At 45.7% G+C, this 24,185-nt stretch overlaps 2 protein-coding genes across 3 annotated transcripts in view; one reads left to right on the plus strand and one right to left on the minus strand.

The window, feature by feature from the left end:
- The window catches only part of LOC137805306 (zinc finger E-box-binding homeobox 1-like), a 50,454-nt gene extending 33,979 nt beyond the window's left edge, over positions 1–16,475 (plus strand). For both annotated transcript variants that reach the window (XM_068605161.1, XM_068605169.1), the window contains exons 3-8: positions 6,926–7,093; positions 7,439–7,641; positions 9,329–9,455; positions 9,603–11,425; positions 12,189–12,369; positions 12,976–16,475. In XM_068605161.1, coding sequence (XP_068461262.1) covers positions 6,926–7,093; positions 7,439–7,641; positions 9,329–9,455; positions 9,603–11,425; positions 12,189–12,369; positions 12,976–13,844 — 3,371 coding nt within the window. In that variant the 3' untranslated portion in view covers positions 13,845–16,475. The remainder of the gene's footprint in view (positions 1–6,925; positions 7,094–7,438; positions 7,642–9,328; positions 9,456–9,602; positions 11,426–12,188; positions 12,370–12,975) is intronic.
- Positions 16,476–20,012: 3,537 nt separating this feature from the next.
- LOC137805337 (tripartite motif-containing protein 16-like) lies at positions 20,013–22,061 on the minus strand. The gene has a single exon (XM_068605206.1). It carries the CDS (start codon positions 22,014–22,016, stop codon positions 20,331–20,333), a length of 1,686 nt encoding a protein of 561 aa, XP_068461307.1. The 5' UTR covers positions 22,017–22,061; the 3' UTR covers positions 20,013–20,330.
- Positions 22,062–24,185: the final 2,124 nt, after the last annotated feature.

The following is a 24,185-nucleotide window of genomic DNA, read 5'->3' on the forward strand; positions in this document are numbered from 1 at the left end:
ATCCGTGACAACCGAGCGTGTGCGCTGCTATCTGGGTCAACTGTCTGCTCGTGCATTGTTTGCTGTGACGGCGTGCGGCAGGAGATGCTCTGCTGAGATTACTGATTGATGACTGATCCACTCAGAGCTTTTTTTAAAGGAGTGAAGCTCATAGGAAACAGAGAAAAAGACCAAATTCATGAGATTTCTCGCTCAGCCGTTGATGAAATGTCGGTCTTGTGTTGCGTGTCGTACAACCCGCAAGAGCTTTCTCCCTGTTTGAAGCTTTTTTGTGCATCTTTTTTAGGGTTAAGTGTCGTTTTTTTGGTTTGGTTTTGTTCGTATATAAAGTCTTTCTTGAGCAGCAATGCACAAAAAGTTCCCAAATCTTTCAAAAACATTCGCAATTGAAACTATTAGCTCAGCGATTAGCTTTTAATTCATTCGCTGACTTCGGGTGACTCATTAGCAGCTTCTCCCCGTGGCCCAAAACATCCCTCGAGGTCGACGGCCAGTCTCGAGGCACCCAGACGCAATGCATTGTGGGGCAGAAAGTCATGCTAATGGAGGGTACGTCCCGGACATTTCTCGCAGACTGCGTGAAACCCGCGAGATCTGAACGTTTTCACGCGGCGCATCCGGTCGTCATATTTATTATTTCATGACTTACTCGTCCGTGTGCGTCTGCCTCGCTCTCTCTCTCTCTTTGATCCGATCTGTTCAGTCCTCCTCTCGGCCTCGGGGAACGCCAGATGTTCTGCTCGGCTCTCTTGACTTTCTGCACGACACTGGATCCTAATGACACACACACACACACACACACACACACGATGACGGCGATGCATCTCATCCCGAATAACGAGCTCGGTCGTCATTCCTTGTCATCTCGGTCCTCAGTCCGGTGTCTCGGTTCAAAATGGGATGACTCAGGTTTTTCGACCCCAAGAAACGTTGCCTGTCTCGCCACAAGGACGTCTGAAGAAGCATTACATCACCCCGAGCGTGAGGGATTGAAATATTAGAGTATCAAGAAAAGAATTAGGCTCATCACGATGTCTCGACACATCATCTTTATATATATATATATTTAGAATCTGATGCTATTTGCTGCATAAGTTAACATATTTATGGGAAAACAAACACCGACTGTACTGATTTTTCAATGCATCTGCAGGTTTTTGTATTTATTTCTTATTTATTTGGTCTATAAAATCAGACAATTGTTGAAAAATAAGGAACCACCAATCAGATCCGTGTTAAATTCATAAGCTGTACGCTTTACAGTGTACTGTGTCTTTAATGTGCAACCTAAAATCAAGCTGGACTCACACATTGCAACCTTCCACATTGCCATGGATATATAGATGTCATTCATTGTTATTCATCCTGATGTGGCGACACCTAGTGGTGAGGTTGCAGATTGCAACCTCACACTTTGACGTCTTGTTGCAAAAATCGCAAATATCCGATTTACCCAACACACTTCCTCCAGTAGATCCCCAAAATGCTTCTCTCTGCACCTTTCAGGGTCATAAATCGTGCACGAGCAACTTATTAAAACCCTTTTATTGCGCCAACAAGCTGGTCAAAGCGTATGTGATGTGCAGTATTATAATGCGTATCGTGCAACTGAATTCCCCGCTACTGGAGTCAGTATCACAAAAAGGCCCAAAGTGAAGTATGAATGTCTTCTTTGTGTCCAACAGGGACTAAAACCCAAATATGTTTAGCAGAAAGACTCTTTTAGTTGTTGTTTTTTTCCAACTCAAACCTCCGGATAACCCCTCAGTAAGCCCGTTTTGCCGCGATCGAAGCAAGCGGCGGCGGAGCCCGATCGGCTCGTGTTTACGCCGCTTTTCCTCGCCGGCCCTGTTTTAATCCTCCGTCTCAGCCTGCGCGAGGCGTTTGCCTTCATCTCATCGGCAGCCGGTTGCAGGAAAATGCAAAAAAAAAAACACACACAAAAAACGCGGAGACGGCGAGAATGTGACACTGAGAGATATTGCTCTGGAAGGCTGGTTTCATTGTTTCTGAATAAAGCCTTACATGGAGTGAGCAGCGCTCATGAGCGCATGAGTCTCTCCCTCCTCCTCCCCCTCTCCCTCTTTCTCCCTCTCTCCGTGTACTTGTTGTTTCTCTGCAACTCGCCGGTCTCTGTTCATCTCTTTATATTCTTCTATACTTCACATAGAGTGTGAAAGCTTCTCCTCGGTGCTCCGGCTTTGGATGTTATTACCTGTTAATTATCCACAGAGGCGCTGAGCTCGCTGTTGTTCAGTAAACCTTGACATTAGCATCGCTTTTTTGATTTTTTATTTTGTGTGTGTGTGTGTAAAAACTTTTCCAGGCGTCATCCTCTCTTTGCTCTCTTTCACGAACGTATTTCCCGCGGACACTTCCTTTACATCTTTCACATCTAGAGTAGATATTCCAGCCGTTCAGAAGAGATCAATGTAGTTTTTACACTCTCAGAAATGTGAAATACTTTATAAACAAGACCAAATAAATGCCTTTAGTCGGAGTTAGCGCTCTCTCATTCTTCTCATTTCTTCTCATCAGTTAAACAAACTGTCCTTTCCAGATGAGAATTAATGTTATAAGAGTTATAGGTAGGTAGGTAAGTTGGTAGGTAAGTAGGAAGGTAGGTAGATAAGTAGGTAGGTAGGTAGGTAGGTAAGTAGGTAGGTAGGTAGGTAGGTAAGTAGGTAGGTAGGTAGGTAGGTAAGTAGGTAAGTAGGTAGGTAAGTAGGTAGGTAAGTAGGTAAGTAGGTAGGTAGGTAAGTAGGAAGGTAGGTAGGTAGGTAAGTAGGTAGGTAGGTAAGTAGGTTGGTAGGTAAGTAGGTCGGTTGGTAGGTAAGTAGGTGGGTAGGTAGGTAGGTAGGTAGGTAGGTAGGTAGGTAGGTAGGTAAGTAGGTGTATAGGTAGGTAGGTAAGTAGGTAGGTAAGTAGGTGTATAGGTAAGTAGGTAGGTAGGTAGGTTGGTAGGTAAGTAGGTCGGTTGGTAGGTAAGTAGGTGGGTAGGTAGGTAGGTAGGTAGGTAGGTAAGTAGGTGTATAGGTAGGTAGGTAGGTAGGTAGGTAGGTAGGTAGGTAGGTAGGTAAGTAGGTAGGTAGGTAAGTAGGTTGGTAGGTAGGTAGGTATGTAGGTAGGTAGGTAGGTAGGTAAGTAGGTTGGTAGGTAGGTAGGTATGTAGGTAGGTAGGTAGGTAGGTAGGTAGGTAAGTAGGTAAGTAGGTGTGTAGGTAGGTAAGTAGGTAGGTAGGTAAGTAGGTAAGTAGGTGTGTAGGTAGGTAAGTAGGTAGTATGTATGAGTAGTGTATACGAGGTGTGTAAAGTGTAAATCAACATAGACGTGTACAGTTATTATTAGCGATCGTTGCAGCTCTACTTCTGACGACGGGCTCCTTCTTTGGGGAGATGCCGTGTGAACCTTCACTGCAGAGTCGCCGTGTGGTCGAGTAGAGCAGAGGGAGCGGCGTCGAGAGGAGCCGCTCTTTATTGTCTTGTTTGCGGTGTTTTTTTGAAGCCCTTCCCAACCCTTGACCCTCACTATCAGCAGCGTCTGGTGGTGACGATGCGGAACAGTAAACTATCTATTTATACACGTTTCACACTGAAGCCACCAAGGAAGGAAATTCAGCAGAACGAGAGGGCGCCGCGATGCGTTTGACTCGAGTCACGCACCTGCGCTAGACACCTGGCTGCTTGCTGCTTTGGAAGAACATTAACGGACCAGGAAGGAGCGGCGTCTCCGCCGCGCGGAGAGTCATGGAAGGGGTCGCGGCGCCGCCGAGCCTCGCCGGGACCCCTTCGAAGGCGCCGCGCGACACACTCTTGGGATCGTCTGACTTTGGTTCCTCCTCGTCTGAGGGGGAGAGGAGGAGGAAGAGGAGGAAGAGGAGGAGGAGGCGGCGAGAGCAGCTGGTGTCGAATTGGTCCTCCGGTGAGAGATTAGTATCCGCTGCTCCGCCTGCAGTCTGAGCCGCACTGCAGCTCCAATCCATCCTGCCTTACACCTTCACCTCGGACTCACAGTGACAGGTTCTGGCGAGGTATTGGAGCGCAGTGCTGTGTGTGTGTCTGTGTGTGTGTGTGTGTGTGTGTGTCTTTACTCGATGCTTGCGAATAACTTCCTACAGTGTGTGAGCCTGCAAATGTCACCCATTAAGTGCTTGTGTGTGTGTGCGCCACATAATTTCCTGTTTTCATTCCTTTTTGATATCCCACGTGTGTGTGTGTGTGTGTGTGTGTGTGTGTGTGTGTGTGTGTGTGTGCGTCTTTTTTCGATGCTTGCAAATTACTTCCTATAGTGTGTGAGACTGTTTGTGCAAATTTCACCCATTGAGTGCTTGTCTGTGTGTGTGTGTGTGTGTGTGTGTGTGTGTGTGTGTGTGTGTGCGTGTGTGTGTGTGAATGTGTGTGAGAATGTGTGTGTGTGTGTGTGCGCCACATGATTTCCTGTTTTCATTCCTTTCTGATATCCCACTTTTGTGTGTGCGTGTGTGTGTGTGTGTGCGCGTGCATGTGTGTGTGTGTGTGTGCGTGTGTGTGTGTGTGTTGCGGGGTCCTGGTCGTCATCACTTTGTGGGTTTTTGCGAGGCATTAAGTGTGATTGTAGAGTTCGGTGGGAAAATATGCAGCGAAGTGTACCAGCGAGAGAGAGAGAGGGAACAACGAAGAGGAGGGTGTAAAGAAAAGATGGAGGTGCAGAGTGCGCGTGGAGGTTACAGGTGAAAATGGAGAGAGGGCGGAGAGGTGCACGGTGAGGCGGAGCGAGAAGAAGGAGGCAGGACGAGAGGGAGCGATGGAGGGAAGAAGTGAAGTAAGCGAGAGGGAGGAGGACAGAAAGAGGCGGCAAAATCGCAAAATCCGATTTGTCGTACAGCGCGTGTCGTGTGTGATCAGGTGTCGTGTGTGATCAGGTGTCATGTGTGTGATCAGGTGTCGTGTGTGTGATCAGGTGTCGTGTGTGTGATCAGGTCCGCGGACATTTAAAAGAAGTGAATAAGGTTGTTTTAAGTGGTCAGAAAGCGGAGAGAGAGGAAGAGTCGTGTTCTTAGATTCACATCTGGAGCACCGGAGCCGCTGCCGTTGGTGTCGGCGTGCGAGGAGGAGGAAGGGAAGGAGGGAGCAAGGAGTCGAGGAAGGGAGGGACACGAGAGGTAATGAGAGAAAGAGGGATGAGTCACGAGAGAAAGAAGCTGGATGAAAGTTAGAGGAGTGCGCCTCTCAGGGGGGAAAGAGAGAGATTTGGAAATCTTCTGGATGAGATCATGGGAAGCCGAGACCTGTGTGTTTAAAACGAGGCTTAAGAAGCTCTGCTGGTGCCTCCACACACACACACACACACACACACACACACACACGCACACACACACACACTCACACTCACACAGACACACACTCACACACAGACACAGACATGCATACACACACGTGCACTCCCCTCCCCCTACAGACACATGCGCATTCATACACTTAGACACACACACACACTCAGACAAGCACACAGACACACACATACACGTACACACACAGACACGCGCGCCCACCCCACAGACACACACTCACACACACACAGCTGCACCTGTCCCTGACGAGGCTCAGCAGGAAGAGGCGTTTATCACGCAAACAAAAACACAAAAAATTCAAGTTTTACGAGCAAAACGAACAAATAGTTTATTCTCAGTTTATATATTTCTTACAAACTGCGAAATCTGCTCTCAAAACGTGTGTTTCTGTCGGTTCCTGCGTAATAAAGACCTTCAGCTATACCGTCACAACCCGCTAGTTGGCGAGTTTCATGAGGAAAACCGCATCAGCTGGACCCCAACGTGCACATTTGAGTTGTGTTTTCATTTCCCTGATGTGCTCTTTGTAAAGAAAACACACGGAGGAAGCTTCTCGTGCATCAGGTCACGGCTCTCTGCAGACGATTCGTCCTCTTCCTTCCCCTCAGCTCGCTACGTCATGTGTGCAGTTGACTAAAAGGTCAGCAGAACAAGCTGGGAGGAGTTTCAGTGGGACGTTGTCTGCCGTGGGTTTTAAAATGTTGTAAAGGAGAAGAGTCGTTGAGAGGTTTGCGTCGGGGTTGCCTTCACCTCTCTTCGTCATCAGGTTCATTGTCCAAAGGTCCAACAATGTTTTTCCTCAACTATTTTACAAAACTGTGCTCCCCAGGCTTTGATTTATGAAACATGCGCGTCACATGGGATTATAAAGAAGCCGTGTGGCGCCCTCTAGTGGCTCTGCTGCAAAGCACTCGTCACAACACGGAGGCTTTTGTAAATATGAATGAATGAATGAAAAGTACTTTATTAATCTCCAAGGAGAATTTTTTTTGTCAAAGTAGCAGCATCCCACACTTACAGACATCCAATGAAATAAACTAAGCTAAACACACAAATCAAATAGAATAAAATAAATAATAACAGGAGCAGGGAGAACAGATATATACAAAAAAAAATAAAAAAAATAAAAATATATATATATATATATATATATATATATATATATATATATATATATGTAAGCAATTGAAATGAACATATACATACATATATACATATATATATATATATACATATATATATACATATATATATATATATATATATATATATATATATATATATATATATATATATATATATATATATACACACACACACATATACATACATATATATACACATATATATACACATACATATACATACATACACACATATATAAACACATACCTGTGGTCTATACATATGCATAGAAACATACGGTAAATATAAATACAAACAACGGTAAATATATTTATATATATATAAATATATTTATATATTTATATATTTATTTATATTTATATATATTTATATATATATAAATATATTTAGCGTCAGCAGGATGGATAGATCCACTCCTCAGATGTTAAACCTTTTTGTCTGTGTGTTTAGTGAAGGAGGAGTATGTGTCAGAAGAGGAAGAAGAGGAGGATGAAGAGGAAGATGAGACGGATACTCTCGTGGATGAGATGCTCCAGCAGGGAGACACAGCCGTCATCTATCCCGAAGCCCCGGACGACGAGCAGAGTCCAGCGGAGACGGGCGGCGCCGACGAAAACGGTAACGCTTACACGCCGCCGCCGCTTCAGTGTCTGTGGAACATTTCACGAGTTAAATCGGTGAAAAGTCACAGAAAATTGGTTAAAAGTCATGGAAATGTGGTCAAAAGTCATGGAAATTTGGTTTAAAGTCATGGAAATGTGATTAAAAGTCATAGAATTGTGATTAAAAGTCACAGAAATTTGATTAAAAGTCATAGAAATGTGATTAAAAGTCATGAAACCCTTGTTTAAAGTCATGCAAACCTGGTTTAAAGTCACTGAAACCTGGTTAAAAGTATCTAAAACCTAGTTTAAAGTCATGGAAACCCATTGGTCATCATGTGTCTGAACCCCTCCACCACAGGCACCCCGGACTCCTTCTCCCAGCTGTACACTTGCCCTTACTGCTCGCGGGGCTACAAGCGCAACGCCTCGCTGAAGGAGCACATCAAGTATCGGCACGAGACCAGCGAGGACAACTACAGCTGCACGCACTGCAGCTACACCTTCACCTACCGCTCGCAGCTGGAGCGGCACATGAGCCACCACCGCGGCACCAGGGAGCAGGTGAGCGTGCGTCTGTCTCGCCGTTTCAAGGCTGGAGAAGTTTGAGGATGTCAAGTTATGTCTGTGGAGGCCTGGAGGGCTGACATGATGGCTCCTTTCTTCGGATTGGACTTTAGCGGATCACTACAGTCTAGTTGACCTGCTCCAACAGATGTATTTGGACCGCATATTAGTCGGAAATGTGTTTTATCTGTCCCTTTTGCCAATTCCTAGTCTTACATTGGCTTTGTTTTAAATGTTAAACGTTTTTGCAATCTGCAAGTCATGAATTTGAAACTTCTGCACAGATAATCACTGTCCCTTTTGAGCCTTTAACCTTTAAGAAAATACTCAATAACATTTTTCCACGTGTTTTTAAGAAGGTCAAAACCTCCTGTGTTACATTTATACACTCACATTTTAATTTACCCTTAACATCCAAAATAAACAAACGTAGCGCCGTGCTATTTGGTCGTTTACATGTGTTTCGGGGGCGGTTCTGTGGGGAAAGTGCTCGGGTGTCCCACTTTATTGGGTGGTGTTTGAACCTCACGCGGGCGGACCAATCAATTGCCGAGGAGTGCACAAGGGGGAGGAGTTCAGGGGGTGCAGGGCGGAGGTGTGTTTTGTTTGTTGGAGCCACGCGGTGACGGAGGAGGGAAAGGAGTAGCAGCTGCGCAGGATAAAGGGCGCGGGTTGGTGGGAGGCTCGTATCACCGCCTCCACCCGGACCCCGTGAGTACAAACCAGGGACTTGAGCCCCAACCAAGGGCCCCCGAGACCGGACCGCTGAGCGCTGGGACCACGCGGGGTTAATGTTATATTTACCAAAGGAACTCGTGGGTTGGATCAGGGCTACATATGTATTAGTTTACGTGCATTTAACAGTAGTGCCATCCTCGTTTGTTGGAGAGGCTCTACTCGGTTTGTTCTCGCGGGTCCCGGAGCGATTAGCACAGTCACGAAAAGCGGCGGACCCCGCAGAGGCGGTGAAAGCGGGAGCCTCCGACCCGCCTCCCGGCTCCTCTGCGGCGGCGAACCCTCCAGCTGGTGGCCGCGAGCCGGTTAGCCGCGAGCCGGTTAGCCGCGAGCCGGTTAGCCGCTCACGGGTCGCTCGGGCGCATCTCTTCTTCTACCTTCTTCTTCTACCTTCTACCTTCTTCTTCTTCTTCTTCTTCTTCTTCTTCTTCTACCTTCTTCTACCTTCTTCTTCTACGTTCGTCTTCTACCTTCTTCTACTTTCTACCTTCTTCTTCTTTTACCTTCTTCTTCTTCTTCTTCTTCTTCTTCTTCTTCTTCTTCTACCTTCTTCTTCTACCTTCTTCTTCTTCTTTTCCTACCTTCTTCTTCTTCTTCTTAAAAGTAAAAAATAAAAGACTACTTTATCAGATTCTAATCATTAACCGTGTAGCCTCTAAATATTATTTTTAAACAGAAAGCTGCCTTTTCTCCCCATCTTCCATTTGTTTCTGCCATTTTTTTGGATCTGCCTCTTTATCATCCTTTTTGCTTCTGACTCATCTTTACATTCTCCCACTCTTCAAGGTGATTGAAAGTCATACAAATTTGGTTTAAAGTCATGGACATTATGATACATACAGTAAATACACAAAATGAAGTAGATAACTAAAGAAAAAAAACATACTTTGATGTAGAAAATAAAATCCTCGTCCCTCACCGACTGATTTTTTTCCCCCGTCTGCCTCAGCGTCACGTCTCCCAGTCGACAGGCGGCTCAGGAGGAACCGGAGGAACCCGCAAGTTCAAGTGCACCGAATGCTCCAAGGCCTTCAAGTACAAGCACCACCTGAAGGAGCACCTGCGCATTCACAGCGGTGAGCTGCCATCTTTTACTCCGACGCTCACGGTTATTGATTATCTGCATTATTAGTGATGGCTAAACCTAGTTGAAGATGTGCTCGATCTTGTCTTTACACCTCTCTCTCTCTCTCTCTCTCTCTCTTTCCCTCTTTCTTTCTCAGGCGAGAAACCGTACGAGTGCTCAAACTGCAAGAAGCGCTTCTCCCACTCGGGCTCCTACAGCTCGCACATCAGCAGCAAGAAGTGCGTGGGCGCGGCGCCGCCCAACGGCGTCCCCCGGCCGTCGATCAAACCCCCGCCGCCCGGCGCCCAGACGGCGCCGGCCGCGATCGCTCCGGCCCGCGTGATCCTCAAGGAGAAGCCCGACAGCAAACCCCTCCAGGAGCAGCTGCCCGTCACCCAGATCAAATCCGAGCCCGTGGAATACGAGTGCAAGCCCGCGATGGCGACGATGACGGCGACGACGACTTCCGCCGTCGGCGCCAACGGCGCGGCGGCCGCGCAGCCGCCCGCGGCTCCGGCCGCGGCGCTCCCTCAGGGCGTGGCCGTGGTCGTGCCGACGGTCGGCCTCATGTCGCCCATCAGCATCAACCTGAGCGACTTGCAGAACGTGCTCAAGGTGGCGATGGACGGCAACGTGCTGCGGCAGGTGCTGGGTTCGGCCAACGGGGTGGTGGCGCAGGGCAAGCAGGGCATCATCGTGCAGCAGCCGCAGCAGCAGATCATCAGCCTGCCGGCCTTCGTGGATCACGACGGCACCACGAAGATCATCATCAACTACAGCATCAGCCCGGCGGCCGGCACCACCGCCACCACCCACACCGCTGCGTTTGTGGCCAAAACCAACCCCGCCCCCCTCCTGCCCACTGTCACCGCGGCCGCGGCGCCGACGCCCACCAAGACCGACAGACCCGCGACCCCGGAGGTGACCGACCTCTCTGTCGTGAAGGCGGAGCCGGAGGCGGTGGCCGTCACGACGGAGGCGGAGGCGGAGGCGATCACGCGGACACAAGCGACTTCAAACGGCGGCCAAGCGGCTCGGATGCCGAAAGCCGGCGCCGGCGGCAGCACGTGTTTACTCTGCGACGACTGTCCCGACAACCTGGAGGCGCTGCACCTCCTGCAGCACCGCAAGGCGGCCAACGGGGAGGCCGTGGACTCGGCCGCTTTGGACCCCTCGTTCGCCGCCCTGCTCAGCGAGGCGGGCGTGACGCTGGAGGAGCCGCCCGTGGACGACCTCCTCTCGCTGCTCAAGACCTACTTCGCCTCCGACGCCAACCCCGGCGAGCGGGAGCTGACCAAGATCTCGGAGTCGGTCAGGATTCACGTGGACGTGGTCCGGAAGTGGTTCGCCAAGATGAACTCGGGGAAGAACGCGGGCGGCAAGAAAGACACGGCCGCGGTTTCCAAAAACGCCGCGAAATCCAGCCCGGGGGACGCCGCCGCCGTGCGTCAGAACGGGCTGGCGGAGGACGACGGCTCCCGAGAAACGTCCGACAAAGCCTCATCGGAGTCCGGCGGCGCTTCCCCGTCGGACTCTTCACCGCTAAGCCTCAACACCGGGGACCTCGTCATCGTTAAGAGCGAGCCGGAGGACCCGGATTCGCTGGACTCTCAGGCCGAGCCGCTCGACCTCTCGCTCCCGAAACACATCGCGGCGGCGGCGGCGGCGCTGCGGGCGGCCGCGCCCCCCGCCAAGCAGCAGGAGCAGCCGCTGAACCTGACCTGCCTGAGGAAGGAGCAGCTGGAGGGTCGCACCATCTACGTCACCACCGCGCCTCAGACCGGAACACCTGTTAGCATCCTCACCGCCGCGCAGCTGCCCACGCTGGTGGCCATCGGCGGCCAGGGCGCGGTGAGCTGCCTCAACGCCATCAACACCGCCACCAAGCGCACCATCCTCATCCCGCAGCTCACGTACACCTACGCCACGACGGCCGGCAGCGCCACCGGAGCGAAGACCGTCGTGCTGAACGGCCACAAGGTTGGTGGCAGGCGAGAAAAGTCCCCGAAACAATGTTGTCTCCAGACCTCTTTTTCCCTGTTTGAGTCGTCGTAGGAACCCCAAATTAATTCCAATACTTGTGTTTATTGTATGTATTTGTTCAGCAAAGTCTTGGGATAAAAATGTATATCTGCAAAAAAAAAAATCACTTTTAAAAGATGTTGATCTTAACTATGAACATCCAGCATGATATGAGCCAGATTCTCCAAAAACGCCTCCTGGAGCGTCAATAAGACACCTTTTTGGAAAGATTAGGACCTAAAGAATCAGAATCTGCAACAAAAATCACAATAAAACAAAGACTTGTTCTGTTAGGAAGGAGTTTCAGTCAAAAAACTGTGTCGTTCGGTTCAAAAATGGAAAAAACTAGGTATTTTATGTGGGAGGATTTTTGCGCACTGTTTCCAAAAGGTTAACGTGAGCCTTCTGGGTGAACACCCTCTATTCTTTTATCACAAAACATCATATTATGTTAATCACATCGTACTCGTTGGAGCAAACAATATAAAGCCCCTGTGGGTAATTTATTACATGTATTATTCTCTTCTATACGTCCCACTTACTCTGAGCCCAGATCAGCTCCACTGCGACACCTGGAGTGTAAATTTCAAAGGAGGAAAACGAGGAACCACTGAGCTAATTTCCTCGAGTTAACTTCCCTCCCTCTCAGATGACTTCCCCTTCAGCCGACACGTCGTATTAAATCTATTTGCTCGCGGTGACGAAGGTCTTTCTCTCGCAGGTGGAGAAGAGGCTCGCCATCAGCTCCAGCGCCGTCTCGCCGGCGGAGGAGCAGAGCGACTCGGACGCGGCGGCGCTGCTGAAGAAGCGGCGGCTGGAGAACGGCGTCTACCCGTGTGACCTTTGCTCCAAAGTCTTCCAGAAGGGCAGCTCCCTGCTCAGGCACAAATATGAACACACAGGTAGGCCGCACAATGATTAAAAGAGTTTGAATAGATGTCACCATGTTGCGTTCAGGGACTTGAACCAAACGCAGATGACGGATGAGGAGGCAGCGAGACCAATTCACCGTTTTTTTTCAAAGAGCTTTAGTCCCAAATTCAGGCCGGGCATTGTTCTTTTTCCTGGTTTACCTCCACCTCTGAGGGTGAAGATGGAGAGCGATGCTTTAAAGTTAAGATGAAATTTAAAAAAAAACAACCCCTTTTTTAGATCACATCCCCAGTCCTATTGTGAAGCTATTTTAGAATATATGTGACAAAAGCTTTAAAATGTGCTGAAAACAGGTGCCAGGTGATTTCCTGTCAATCAAATATTTGATTTATCAGCTAGTTGTTTCAGCTTTGAAAGTGTTCAAACAATTTGTACCAAGAAAAAGAAAGAAAGAGACCAGACGGAAGTCTCGATGAACACAATTTTGAGGAGCATGAATGTTGTTACTATCTACGCAAGATGTATTGCATGACCTCTCTGTTGGGACCCTGAAAGGTTTCACTACTATTTTAGTCCGACTGTTTCAGTTTGCGCGGCACGACTCCCCGTCCGACCCTTTGTGCTCTCGTCTGCAGGAAAACGGCCCCACGAGTGCAACATCTGCAAGAAGGCCTTCAAACACAAACACCACCTGATCGAACACTCGCGGCTGCACTCCGGGGAGAAACCCTACCAGTGCGACAAGTGCGGGAAGCGCTTCTCCCACTCGGGCTCCTACTCCCAGCACATGAACCACCGCTACTCCTACTGCAAGAAGGACGGGCCCAACGCCGGCTCCGGCCCGGGGCCCGGCGGGGTTGGGTCGGGGCTCGGCAGCCCCGGCGGCGTCGGACCGCAGTCGGACAGCCGGACCACGACCCCGCCCTCCCAACTGGACTCGGACGAGCGGGAGAGCGAGGACGAGGATGACGACGAGGACGACGAGGCCATGTGCATGGACGACATCCGGGTGGTGCAGGTGGACGACGGCGAGTGCGAGATCTACGAGGGGAACTTCGAGGACGAGGAAGAGGAGGAGGGCGAGGAGATCGAGGAGGGCGAGGAGATCGAGGAGGGAGAGGAGATGGGCGAGGAGGGAGAGGAGATTGAGGCGATCGAGGAGGAAGAGGATATCGAGAAGGGCGAGGAGATTGAGGCGATCGAGGAGCTCGAGAAGGGCGAGGGTATCGAAGAGGGCAAGGAGATCGAGGAGGGCGCAGAAGCCGAGGAGATCGCCGAGGAAGAGGCAGAGGCAGACGAGGAGGCCGCCTGCGACGTGGTGGAGATCGAGGTCGGGGACGAACACATGGGAGACGAAGAGATGGAAGAAGCTACCGGAGAAGAGGAGGAAGCGACAAGCGCCGCCGCGGAGGAGGAGATGCCAGACTGTGAAGCGAATACGGACAAAAGCGTCACGGAGGAGTCGGACTGCGCCGGACCCGCAGAGGAGGCGGACGCCAAATGAAGGACGGACCTTCTCTTTCGGGGGGGTTCAGCTCGACGCCTCGGTCGATGAAGTCGAGGCGATTTTAAGACAAAACCGAGGATAAAGTCAAGAAAGTCTCGGCGGTTGCCTGATCTTAACGGTCCACTACTGTGTACAAAAAACCCAGGTGTGCCTGAACTTGAAAAAAGAAAAAGAAAAACTTTTTTTTTTTCTTCTTTTCTTTCTCGTGGAAATGAAATATCAGTGTTAAAAATTGTTTATAGAAGTACAGATTTTAAAGCAGAACTCACCCGTCAACTTGTTACTGAGACATCCCAGGTCGTCTTATTGTTTGTTTTCATTTGGTCAGTGTTACTAATCTTGTTTGTTGTTTTGAAGAAAGGAAAAAAGAAAAAAAACTTTTAACCTGTAAAGACGAGAAAACAAATTTCTATACCTTTTTATTGCCAATGAAGTTTCCTAAATCAGTATTTTATTGAGTTCTACGAACAAAAACCTCTGCACTACAGTATTCCTGGTTTACCTATGGATACATGCCTCATGCATTGTATGCCCTTCAGTGTTATATACGTACACTAGCTAGCGGGATGGTGTTTGCGTTAGTGTTAGTCTTTGCTAGCTAGCATTACTTTTATTTTCAGTTTGACTGTTAGCCTTAAGGAAACCTAAGTATTCTTGGGGAGGGTTTTCGCGGGCGGGATGGGGGGAGTCCGGGATGAGAAGGTGGCTCCTGTGCGCCATAACCAAATGTGTCCTATCAGGGAAGGTGGAGTCACAACCTTAAAGCCAGCATCAGGCGGCCGGCCGGCCGGCGTTTCTGCAGAACCCCACCGGACGGACAGGGGCGGGGTTTCTCCCGGGTGACGGTTCAAAAGCCGGCTTCACCTCGAGGGCTCCGCCCCCCCAGTCGGCTCTCCGCTGCGGTTTCGTAAAACGCGAGGCGCCCGTTCTTACCGAGCTTCTGCTTTTTTTCTTCAGTCCCCACGCGTGTGTTCAGTGTTTCGCTTCTACATGAAGTCATTCTGTACGGGAGGAACAGCGCCGCTGCTGCCGCCGCCGCCGCCCCAAAGCCTCCAGCCTTATGCAAGACCCGTGTGCTGTTAAAAGTGCCATTGAACAGTGTTATCGTTTCTTCTTCTTCACACCTGTAGCCAGTATTATTGTCCCTCTTGTTACTCACGCGAGACCCGTTTCGACTGATGTTTGTCGACCTGCACAGAGCAGCAAACGCGCCACGATTACTCAAACAGATGCTTCCTGTAAAAAAAGGTGCGAAAAATGACAGAAATTGATCGCTAATCAACTAATAGTTTCACCTCTACACACATATATGTATATATATGTGTGTAAGTATGTAAGTGTAGAGGTCAGTTACTACAAAAATGATGTTTTGAAAGCGGAGGAATGTGTGTAAACCATTGAGAAACAGTCCAGAATGAGCTTACATGTGGATATGAAATGCCTTGTAAACTTGACACGATCAGTTTCCCGCAGATGTTAAAACCTTTTTTTTGTTTTTTTATTTTATGCCAGTTAAAGTGTTTTAAAGTCATGAGTTTAAATAAACAACCAATGTTTACATGAAGTAATCTTCTGTTGAAGCAGATTAAAGTATTCAAAGCTAAAAAAAAAATAGCAACGTGCAGGGAATGTTATCCAGCTCCAGCTTTTGACTCTCTGGAAGGAATCCGACATTTACAAAAACAAGATCAATTTCAAGTGAAATGAAATGAAGCGTTTCAATTCTTTTGCCAAACTCTGTGCACTTGTTTTCAGATGATTTGTGGCCGGCTGTCCCGCACTTCAGGTAACAAACGTTAGTGAACGTGGTCTCTGTCGAAGAGCTTTCAGTTGTTTTACCGAACAGTGTTTATAAAACTAGTCCGTTTTATTGTTTTTATGTGCGTCCTCCGTATGTTGTTTATTTTTTTCAACAATGGCAGTATTAGAACCCTTTCACAGATTAAAAAATAAGTGTACCTGTTTAGTTTTTAGAAGGATTTTTTATATGTATGTGTCTTATTTTTATATTTTCTTTTATGGTTATTTATTACACATTGTAGTGTACATTACTGTAGTTTGAATTGATACAATAATATATTTTAGTATGAAAAATAATCTCAAGACAAACACAAAAAAAGAAGAAAAAAACACCCAAAATGTGGTTCTGGGAACTGAAGTTTGTTTTAACAAAAAAAAAAAAAACCTCAAAGATTTAAAAACATGTGTTCTGCAAAACATGACTTCTGTTTTAAGCTAAATGAATACAAAAACAAAAAAAGACGGGAATGAAGTGAGAAATAGAAACTGTTACTTGTGCATCCGCTCTTTGCGTCGTTATGAAGCTACTGAATTCTAAAACTCTGTGATTTTAAAAAAAAAGAAAAGAAAAAAGCACGAGTCGTGGCCGTTTTAATGAAGGATCTTGTTATGAAGCCTCCCTTTTCATTTCGAAAAGCCAAAATTCAGATTCGTCCCGCCGCCCTGTTTTCTGTTCTGTGCCAACTCGTCCCATTGTACTGTCGAAAAAGGCCGCACATTGTTTTGTTCTGTCCTCGCTGTTTGTAAATCCACTGTCTTTTTTTTCTATTGTTTTTATTTTTGCTCCATTTTTATGACTCCCCATCACAATAAAAATATAAGACAGCATGTCTTGAGTTGCTCGTTTTACTGCTCGGCATCCTGCTTTGTCTGTTTTCTGGGTGAAACAAAAAGAGAATTAAATCCAAACAGCTGCAATTATTTACGTGTATTTATGGATAGCAGTTACTCATTCTCAGAAATCTAAGCCAGCGTTGTACAACAGGATTCAGCTCACTTGGACGTGACTTAGTTTTGACTTATTTCCCTTTTTAAAGTACTGTTTTTGTCGCAGGATGCAACTCAAACATATTTACAGAACAATAATGGGAAGATGTCAAAGTACCGCCCATAATGTTTGATTGACAGGTGAAGAAAAGTTGGGTGAACACAAAAATAGTTTAAGAATTAAAACACATAATTCAACCCAAAGCTCCTGAAACAACTTATGTCTATTTGAGTTTGAACTTCAGCAGGATACAAAGAACGAGTCCATTCTGAAGACAAAGTAGAGCACCTGAACTCAGTTTCCCAGAATCCTTCACGTTTACCCACTTTCACGTCAAGACCCCTGTCGACAACAAACCCCAACCATTATAGGTAAGTAATCTATAGCACCTTAAATAGTCGAACTAAAAAGTAAATATATATTTTAACGGACTCCCATAAAAAATATATGATGGGAAACCGGAACTGTTCCATTTGGCGGCATTCGCGAGGACAGCTAACGCTTTCTGATGACGTAGCAGTTACGCGACCGTTTACATCGGATCCATAGTTTTGTTTTATATCTGGCGTTTGCGTTTACGCTTCAAAACTCATAAAAGAAATTCAGACTGAGAAGTCGAGTAAAAGTGACAATAAACCCGTCATTTGCTTTAACTTATCTCGTTGTTATGCTGTAAATGTTGCTGGCACACTGTTAATGGCGAGATCTGAGTTCAGAAGCTTTCACGATGCAATTTCGACCGGGTTGCGATTTCTCAGGGAAAAAGAAGGCTTTAATTAATCTACGACATGACTGAAAAGGGCCTGATATAATTTCCCAGAGGCACAATGTCCTCCTCAGATGTCTTGAATAGCAATCTTAAACTCAAAGATATTCAGTTAAAAACCCAAAAGCAGCAATCCTTTGTCATTTTTACTTGGGACAAACAGCTGAAACGATTAATCGGTTATCATAAAGTGGTGATTAACGTGCTTTCATCACCTTCAGACCCTAAATCCCCAACTCTTGGACCTTTTTTTTTTTTTTAGAGATTTGTTGCTGCCAATAAGTTTGTGACGCTCGTGTGTTTTGTATCTGATGTATTAATCCTTTTGTACACAGGGCTCTCTTGGAAAATACATATGGATCTCAATGAGATTATTCAATAAAAAGGTGATAATCTGATTATTGTTTTTAAGTGCCAAAGAGTCTGTGATGCTCAGTGAAATTGCTCAGAAAGATTTTAAAAATGTCAAAGCAGCTAATTGAAGGTCTGTCACCAGGTGGCGCTAAAAGACCACCAAACACTTACAAAACGAGAAAGAATGCAACAATCTGCCCTTGATTATTAATTTGTCTTCTCAATGCTGAGGAGAATTTAGAGCTCTGTCCAAATTTAAATCAATAAAATCTCTTTTTTTTCTCTCCTGGAGAAAGAGACAGATTATCTGCTCCAAACACAGTTATAAATGTTTTAATCTTTATAAATACACTTGACTGTTGTGTGTTTTATGATTGGGTTTTCATACTTTATAAATGAAGGATTCCCCCTTTTGTAAATTAAGTATTTAGGACTTACAGATGATTAATACAATCATTTATAAAGTTTTAGTAAATGATGAAAAAATGTGGATTGTATTTATGTATGCATTTATTTATACATGATTTAAATATGCACTTTATTCAGGGAGTTACAACTGGTTAGTTAAGTATTATTTAAGTATGTTCAGGGACCTCACCTGAAGTGAGGACGATTCACCTTACTGAGCATTTATAAGCAATGCCTCAAACCTAACACAAGTCTGTAATATTCTCAACAGAAAAGGGAAATAAACACAACACAAAGTGATAAAGAACATTAATATGGGGGGGTCATGCCCGTCCGTGGCACGAGGGCTCCATAGTGTGTTGGCACATAGCTACACATTGATTATGCTAGCTATGACTAGCTCGCTAGCTGGCTAGACCGCTAGCTAGTAAGCTAGCAAGCACGTCATTGGTCCAGAGATAGGCGCCGGCGCGCGCCACGTCAGTTGCAGGTAGACTAATCCAGGTGATAGCGAGATACTTATAATCAATCATTTGTATCAGCAAACCGATAAACATATGCCGCCACTCGTGCTACTGACGTGCATCGGCTCACATCACTTGGCCGGCGCGGTGACACGTCATCAACGTGGGACACACGTTTATGCTAGGACCCGTTGTGTCCCGCTGTGCCTGGTCAGAAATAACTCCGGCGTGGTGATGGGACTGACTTTCTGACTCCGCGGGATACACCTGGTCCTCCTACAGTGTAAACGTGTGTCCCAACACATGTAACTTTATGGCATTTGTGAAGAAGAAATATATATATATATATATATATATATATGTATATATAAAATACAATAATAAAATAATACAGTGAGAGCCTCCATGACTAAACATATCTCTGCTCCATGTACAGTAAGTGCCCGGTAGGAAGGCAGCAAGCCCTGTTACAAGCATAACAATAAGACACATAACATCAGAATGGCTGTAACGAGTATGTACCTGAGTAAAGTGGACGATGTAGAGAGTAATGTGTCAATGAGGTGTACCAAGCTATAAACAAGATGGCTGATGGCAAAGCAAGTTTATAAGAATATTACTGAAGAGACTGAGGTGGTGGAGTGCCAGTGAAATATTTGCGGCTGCAGGAGTTATTACCTTTAAGAAAGCTTGTGTATACATTTATTTGTGGAGTTCATGAGTCTGAAAACGATCTTGGTTTCATCAAACGTAAAGTTCAGTACTACACACTCGCAGTCCCATCTGTGGAGACACTGGTTCAGCTGTCTCTTCATGAGGCATTGGTAGGTCTATGTGTTTTAATTGTGCTTTTTGTCTGTTTTATTCTATTTTCTATTTTATTCTATTCTATTTTTTATTCTATTTAATGTGTTGTACTATCTGGACCTTGAGTCTGAAATGAAGTTTGATGCATCGATTGATGGAATAAAAAATATGAATATCCATTTTATTTTATCATGATTTAGAATATACCAGAGTCATATTACACTGTAAAAACATGTCGGCGACACAGGAAACCACAGCACATCAACACACACGTGATGACACGTTGATGGGCGTCACTTTTTAATATTTACCAGGAACCATATTTAATATTTTGGGGTTATAAGAAAGAAGAAAATACTTTGTTCATCATTGAAACAATAAATAATTTTAGTTTGTTCACATCCCATCAGTAAAGTCTGTTAAATTAGTTTGACCACAACCTCAGTTTTGTAAAATAATAATTCATGATTTCCTCTTTGATTATGATCATGATACTTTATTTTATAATACAACATAGTACATCATTTGTATGTTGATTCAGAAAACAAAAACATTTAATCTCACAAATGTACGGCTCAAAACTGATCAACAACAATATTCATCAAACATTTCGAGCTCAGAGAAGTTTACATTTTCCTGCAGAGAAATATGAGTTCAGGTGAACAAAGATCCTCATGAGCAGTGAGAGCCTCCATGACTAAACACACACAGGAAGGAGCGCCACCTACAGGAAGTCAAACATCTACACAACAATGATGACAAGAGGGCAAAGCACCGCCCACAATGTTTGATTGACAGGTGAAGAACAATCAGCTCTCAAGAACAACGATGGAAACAAAATGAGTTTAAGAATTAAAACACAGAATTTAACCTGATGTCCCTGAAATCACTTCTGTCTATTTGAGTTTACAGAACTCAGCAGAGTCTCCAGAACTAAAACAATAAAACCAAACTCCAGCATAGAGCGGCTGAGTGAATGTGGTCTGGACTCTGTGGAGGAGAGTCATGGTTTCAGAGACGCTGTAGAAGGACAGAACACCTGCTGTGTGATCCAGGTACACTCCTACTCTGGAGGACGGAGGACCAGAGACGGGGGTTTTGATATTGTTGTACCTGAATGTCAAACTGTTTTTGTCACAATCTAACGCCCAAGATTTGTCATTCCATCCAAACACACATTCATTTCTGCTCCCTGTTCTGCTGATATTCTTGTATGAGACTGCTACATGAACTTCTCCTCTCCTCTCCACCTCCCAGTAACAACGTCCAGTCAGACTCTCTCTACTCAGGACCTGAAAACAGAAAGTAGTGAACCTGTCTGTGTGACTAGAATAAGACTGATGTTCCTTCATTAATGTTACTTTTCTGTTCCCCTCAGATAATAACAGATGTGTGTTTGCTGTGTTTGGATCCAGAGTGATGTCACGTGAATACCTTAAGAGTCCAGCTCTGGTCTTGGGCTCTGCTTGTGAATGTGACAGTAAAACGTTCACTTCAGTCACTGCCAGTGAGACGTTTGTCCACTCGTCCCTCAGGACGTCCTGTAGTTTATCTCTGACTTCTGACACAGCCGCCGTCACGTCCTCAAAGCATCTCAGAGGACGGATCTGGATGCCGGTGGAGTGTGTAGACTCTGCGAGTGGTGGCAGTGAGGGGTAGATGTGGAGAAAGTGGTTGTGATCCTCTGTGTGTGAGAGCAGCTTCAGCTCAGCGTCTTTCCTCTTCAGCTCAGCGATCTCCTGCTCCAGCTTCTCCTGAAGCTCTTTGACTCGACTCACTTCACTTTTCTGCTGGGATCTGACCTGCTGCTTCACATCGGAGCTTCTGTTCTCCAGGAGACGGATCAGCTCGGTGAAGGTCTTCTCGCTGTGCTTCACCGCTTCATCGGCTGAGAGATTGATGGCCTCCACCTGCTGATGGAGCAGCTTCACGTCCTTCTCTCTGTCCTGGATTCTCTGCTGGATGTTGAGTCGACTCCCCTCCAGCTCTCTCTGCCTCTCGGTCCTTTCTGCTGCAGCTGAGACCGTGTCGTGGCCTTTATGTTCGTCCACAGAGCAGAGGTAACAGATACACTGCTGATCAGTACGGCAGAACATCTTCATCACCTCGTCGTGACGAGAGCAGATGTTCTCCTGGAGCTTCTTGGACGGGTCCACCAGCTTGTGCTTCTTAAAGACAGGGAGTTGATAATGAGGCTGGAGGTGTTGCTCACAATAAGAGGCCAGACACTGCAGACAGGACTTGAAGGCCTTCAGTCTCCTCCCAGTGCAGACATCACAGGCCACATCTTCAGGTCCAGCATAGCAGTGATCAGCAGCAGCAGCTTGGAGTCCAGTCTTCTTCAGCTCCTCCACTAAATCTGCTAACATGGTGTTTTTCAGCAGGACAGGCCTCGGTGTGAAGGTCTTCCTACACTGAGGGCAGCTGAAGAGTTTCTTACCATCCTCTTTGTCCCAGTGGGCTTTAATACAGTTCATGCAGTAGCTGTGTCCACAGGCAGTAGCCACCGGATCCTTCAGTGGATCCAGACAGATGGGACAAGAGAAGGTTTCCCGATCCAGCCGAACTCCTTTCTGCGCCATTTCACCTCTCAGTAGCAACGACCGTCTGAGTTTCACTTCCTGAGAAGCGACTCTGCTTTGACTTGTGATCTGAACAACATGTGCTGGCTCAGTGAACGGGGCGTGTCGGCTCTATCGCTTCAGCGCCATGTTGGTTCCACCCATCTGCAAAAGTGTAGATCTGAAGGGGAGGGAACGAGGACATGTGTGGACAGAGTGCAGTTATCTGTGTTTGATAGCAGGAGGAAGAGGGAGGAGCTTATCAAGCTGTGCTTCATTCCAGGAAGAGGAGCAGCGCTGCCAACGGAAACTTTATTCCCTCATTCACAGACATTCATTTTAAAACAGTTCTTTGGTCCTCAGGCGTTGATGATTGCCTCTTCCTTAAATTATTTTCATTTTCTTTCACTGTTTAAAAAAACAGGCAAGCTGACAAGAGAGTATTTCAAGCTTCAATTTGTGTCTGTGCAGTTTTATTCCTATTTGAAGAACCCAGCAGAATTATAGTTTGTGTGATTGTAAGAAACCAGTTTGTAGAACATGAATTTGGCAAACACTCAAACTCAGTTGGTGAACGCGTGGGAGTCTCCACATTTGTCTGTTGCTCTTTCATCAAGCATATTCCTCAGATGCTTTCACAGCAAATAAATCATTACGAGATCCTTCCGTCTCTCTTTGGGAAATTAAAGCTTCCCTTGCAGATGTTTGCAAAAGAAGAAAGATCTCTCAAGAGAAGATAACAAAGTTTAACAGGATGCGTGGACTCCTATCGATGAACCGAGGTCTGGCTTGACAGACACACATGAACTCTCTCTCCTCTCTCTCACTCTCTTCAACACAGCCTCACCAACAAGTCATCAAGCTTGGAGCTGCAAACAGGAGCAGACTCGAGCTGGTGTGCCATGTTTGTCAAGTACCTCGCTGAAGTTATTCAACAGGCGATTGTAAAGGATTTGATCTGTTTCCTGATCCTGTGAGATGAGAAATGGACGATGTGTGTGTGAATATCAAGCGGAGACCCGGCCCACCGTGTGGCTACACTGCCATCTAGCGGCCACCGGTGGAAATGCCCCTTTATTAGTATTAACACCCTGCAGATTCATAATAATAGTTTGATCAGTAGTTACATGGAAGAACATGTACTTTTCCATTGTGCATTGTGTTAACTGTGTGTTAACATGATGTCATATATATATATATATATATATATATATATATATATATATATATATATATATATATATATATATGTGTGTATATATATATATATATATATATATATATATATATATATATATATATATATATATGTGTGTATATATATATACATATATATATATATTTAAATATATATATTTATATTTAAATATATATATATATATGTATATTAGCCTCAATACATACATATATATATATATATATATATATATATATATATATATATATATATATATATATATATATATATATATATATATATATATGCATTGAGGCTTGCGTAAGGTTTATATAATGTGACAATTATCGTGGTTTGTGTTTTGTAATTTAAATGTTAACAAGTTGTTTTTTTTAAAGAGCCACTCTCATGTGTTTCTTTTCAATATGAGGAGCCAGGAGTTTGTTAGGTTGTTTTTAGCCAAAAGACTGAAAGAACAACAGTTTTTTGTTGTGCAGATTAAACTGTGATATAATAGTAATGATGTAGTTGCAGAGGAGCTAGCAGGGAGGTTGTTAACCCCGACAGAGCTGCGGTGGACTGTCAGTCACCTGCAGCTCTACAACCAGGTCGCTCTGTTTTCCTCCTCAGGCAGAAAAACCAATTAGTGTCTCTGACACTTCTCAAGTTAAAAAAAAACAAAAACCTCTTGCTTTTATTTTCTTCTCCCTGTGACCACAAAACAATCTCGTCCATTGACCCGAGTCAGCGCAGGTCGAGCGTGGCGGAGACGCCGCGGGGCGGTGCTGTGATTCGTCCCCGGACCGTCCAAAATAAGGTCACGTTCGTCCTCGTTTGTGCTTTTCCAGAAAGGAGTCTTCTAAGCATCTTTGTATTCTCAGACTTCATTCTCACACGGAAGAAATCCCACATGGGATTTAATGACAGCAAAACTACCGACTTCAGTAGACCCGACACTAATTATTATTATTATATGATTTTTTTCAGCTCTGTGGCCTTTAGAAGTTTTCAAT

This window comes from Clinocottus analis, unplaced genomic scaffold (assembly GCF_023055335.1).
Source record: "Clinocottus analis isolate CAN_PGR_092001 unplaced genomic scaffold, fCliAna1.0.p SCAF_11, whole genome shotgun sequence".
Lineage (NCBI taxonomy): Eukaryota > Metazoa > Chordata > Actinopteri > Perciformes > Cottidae > Clinocottus > Clinocottus analis.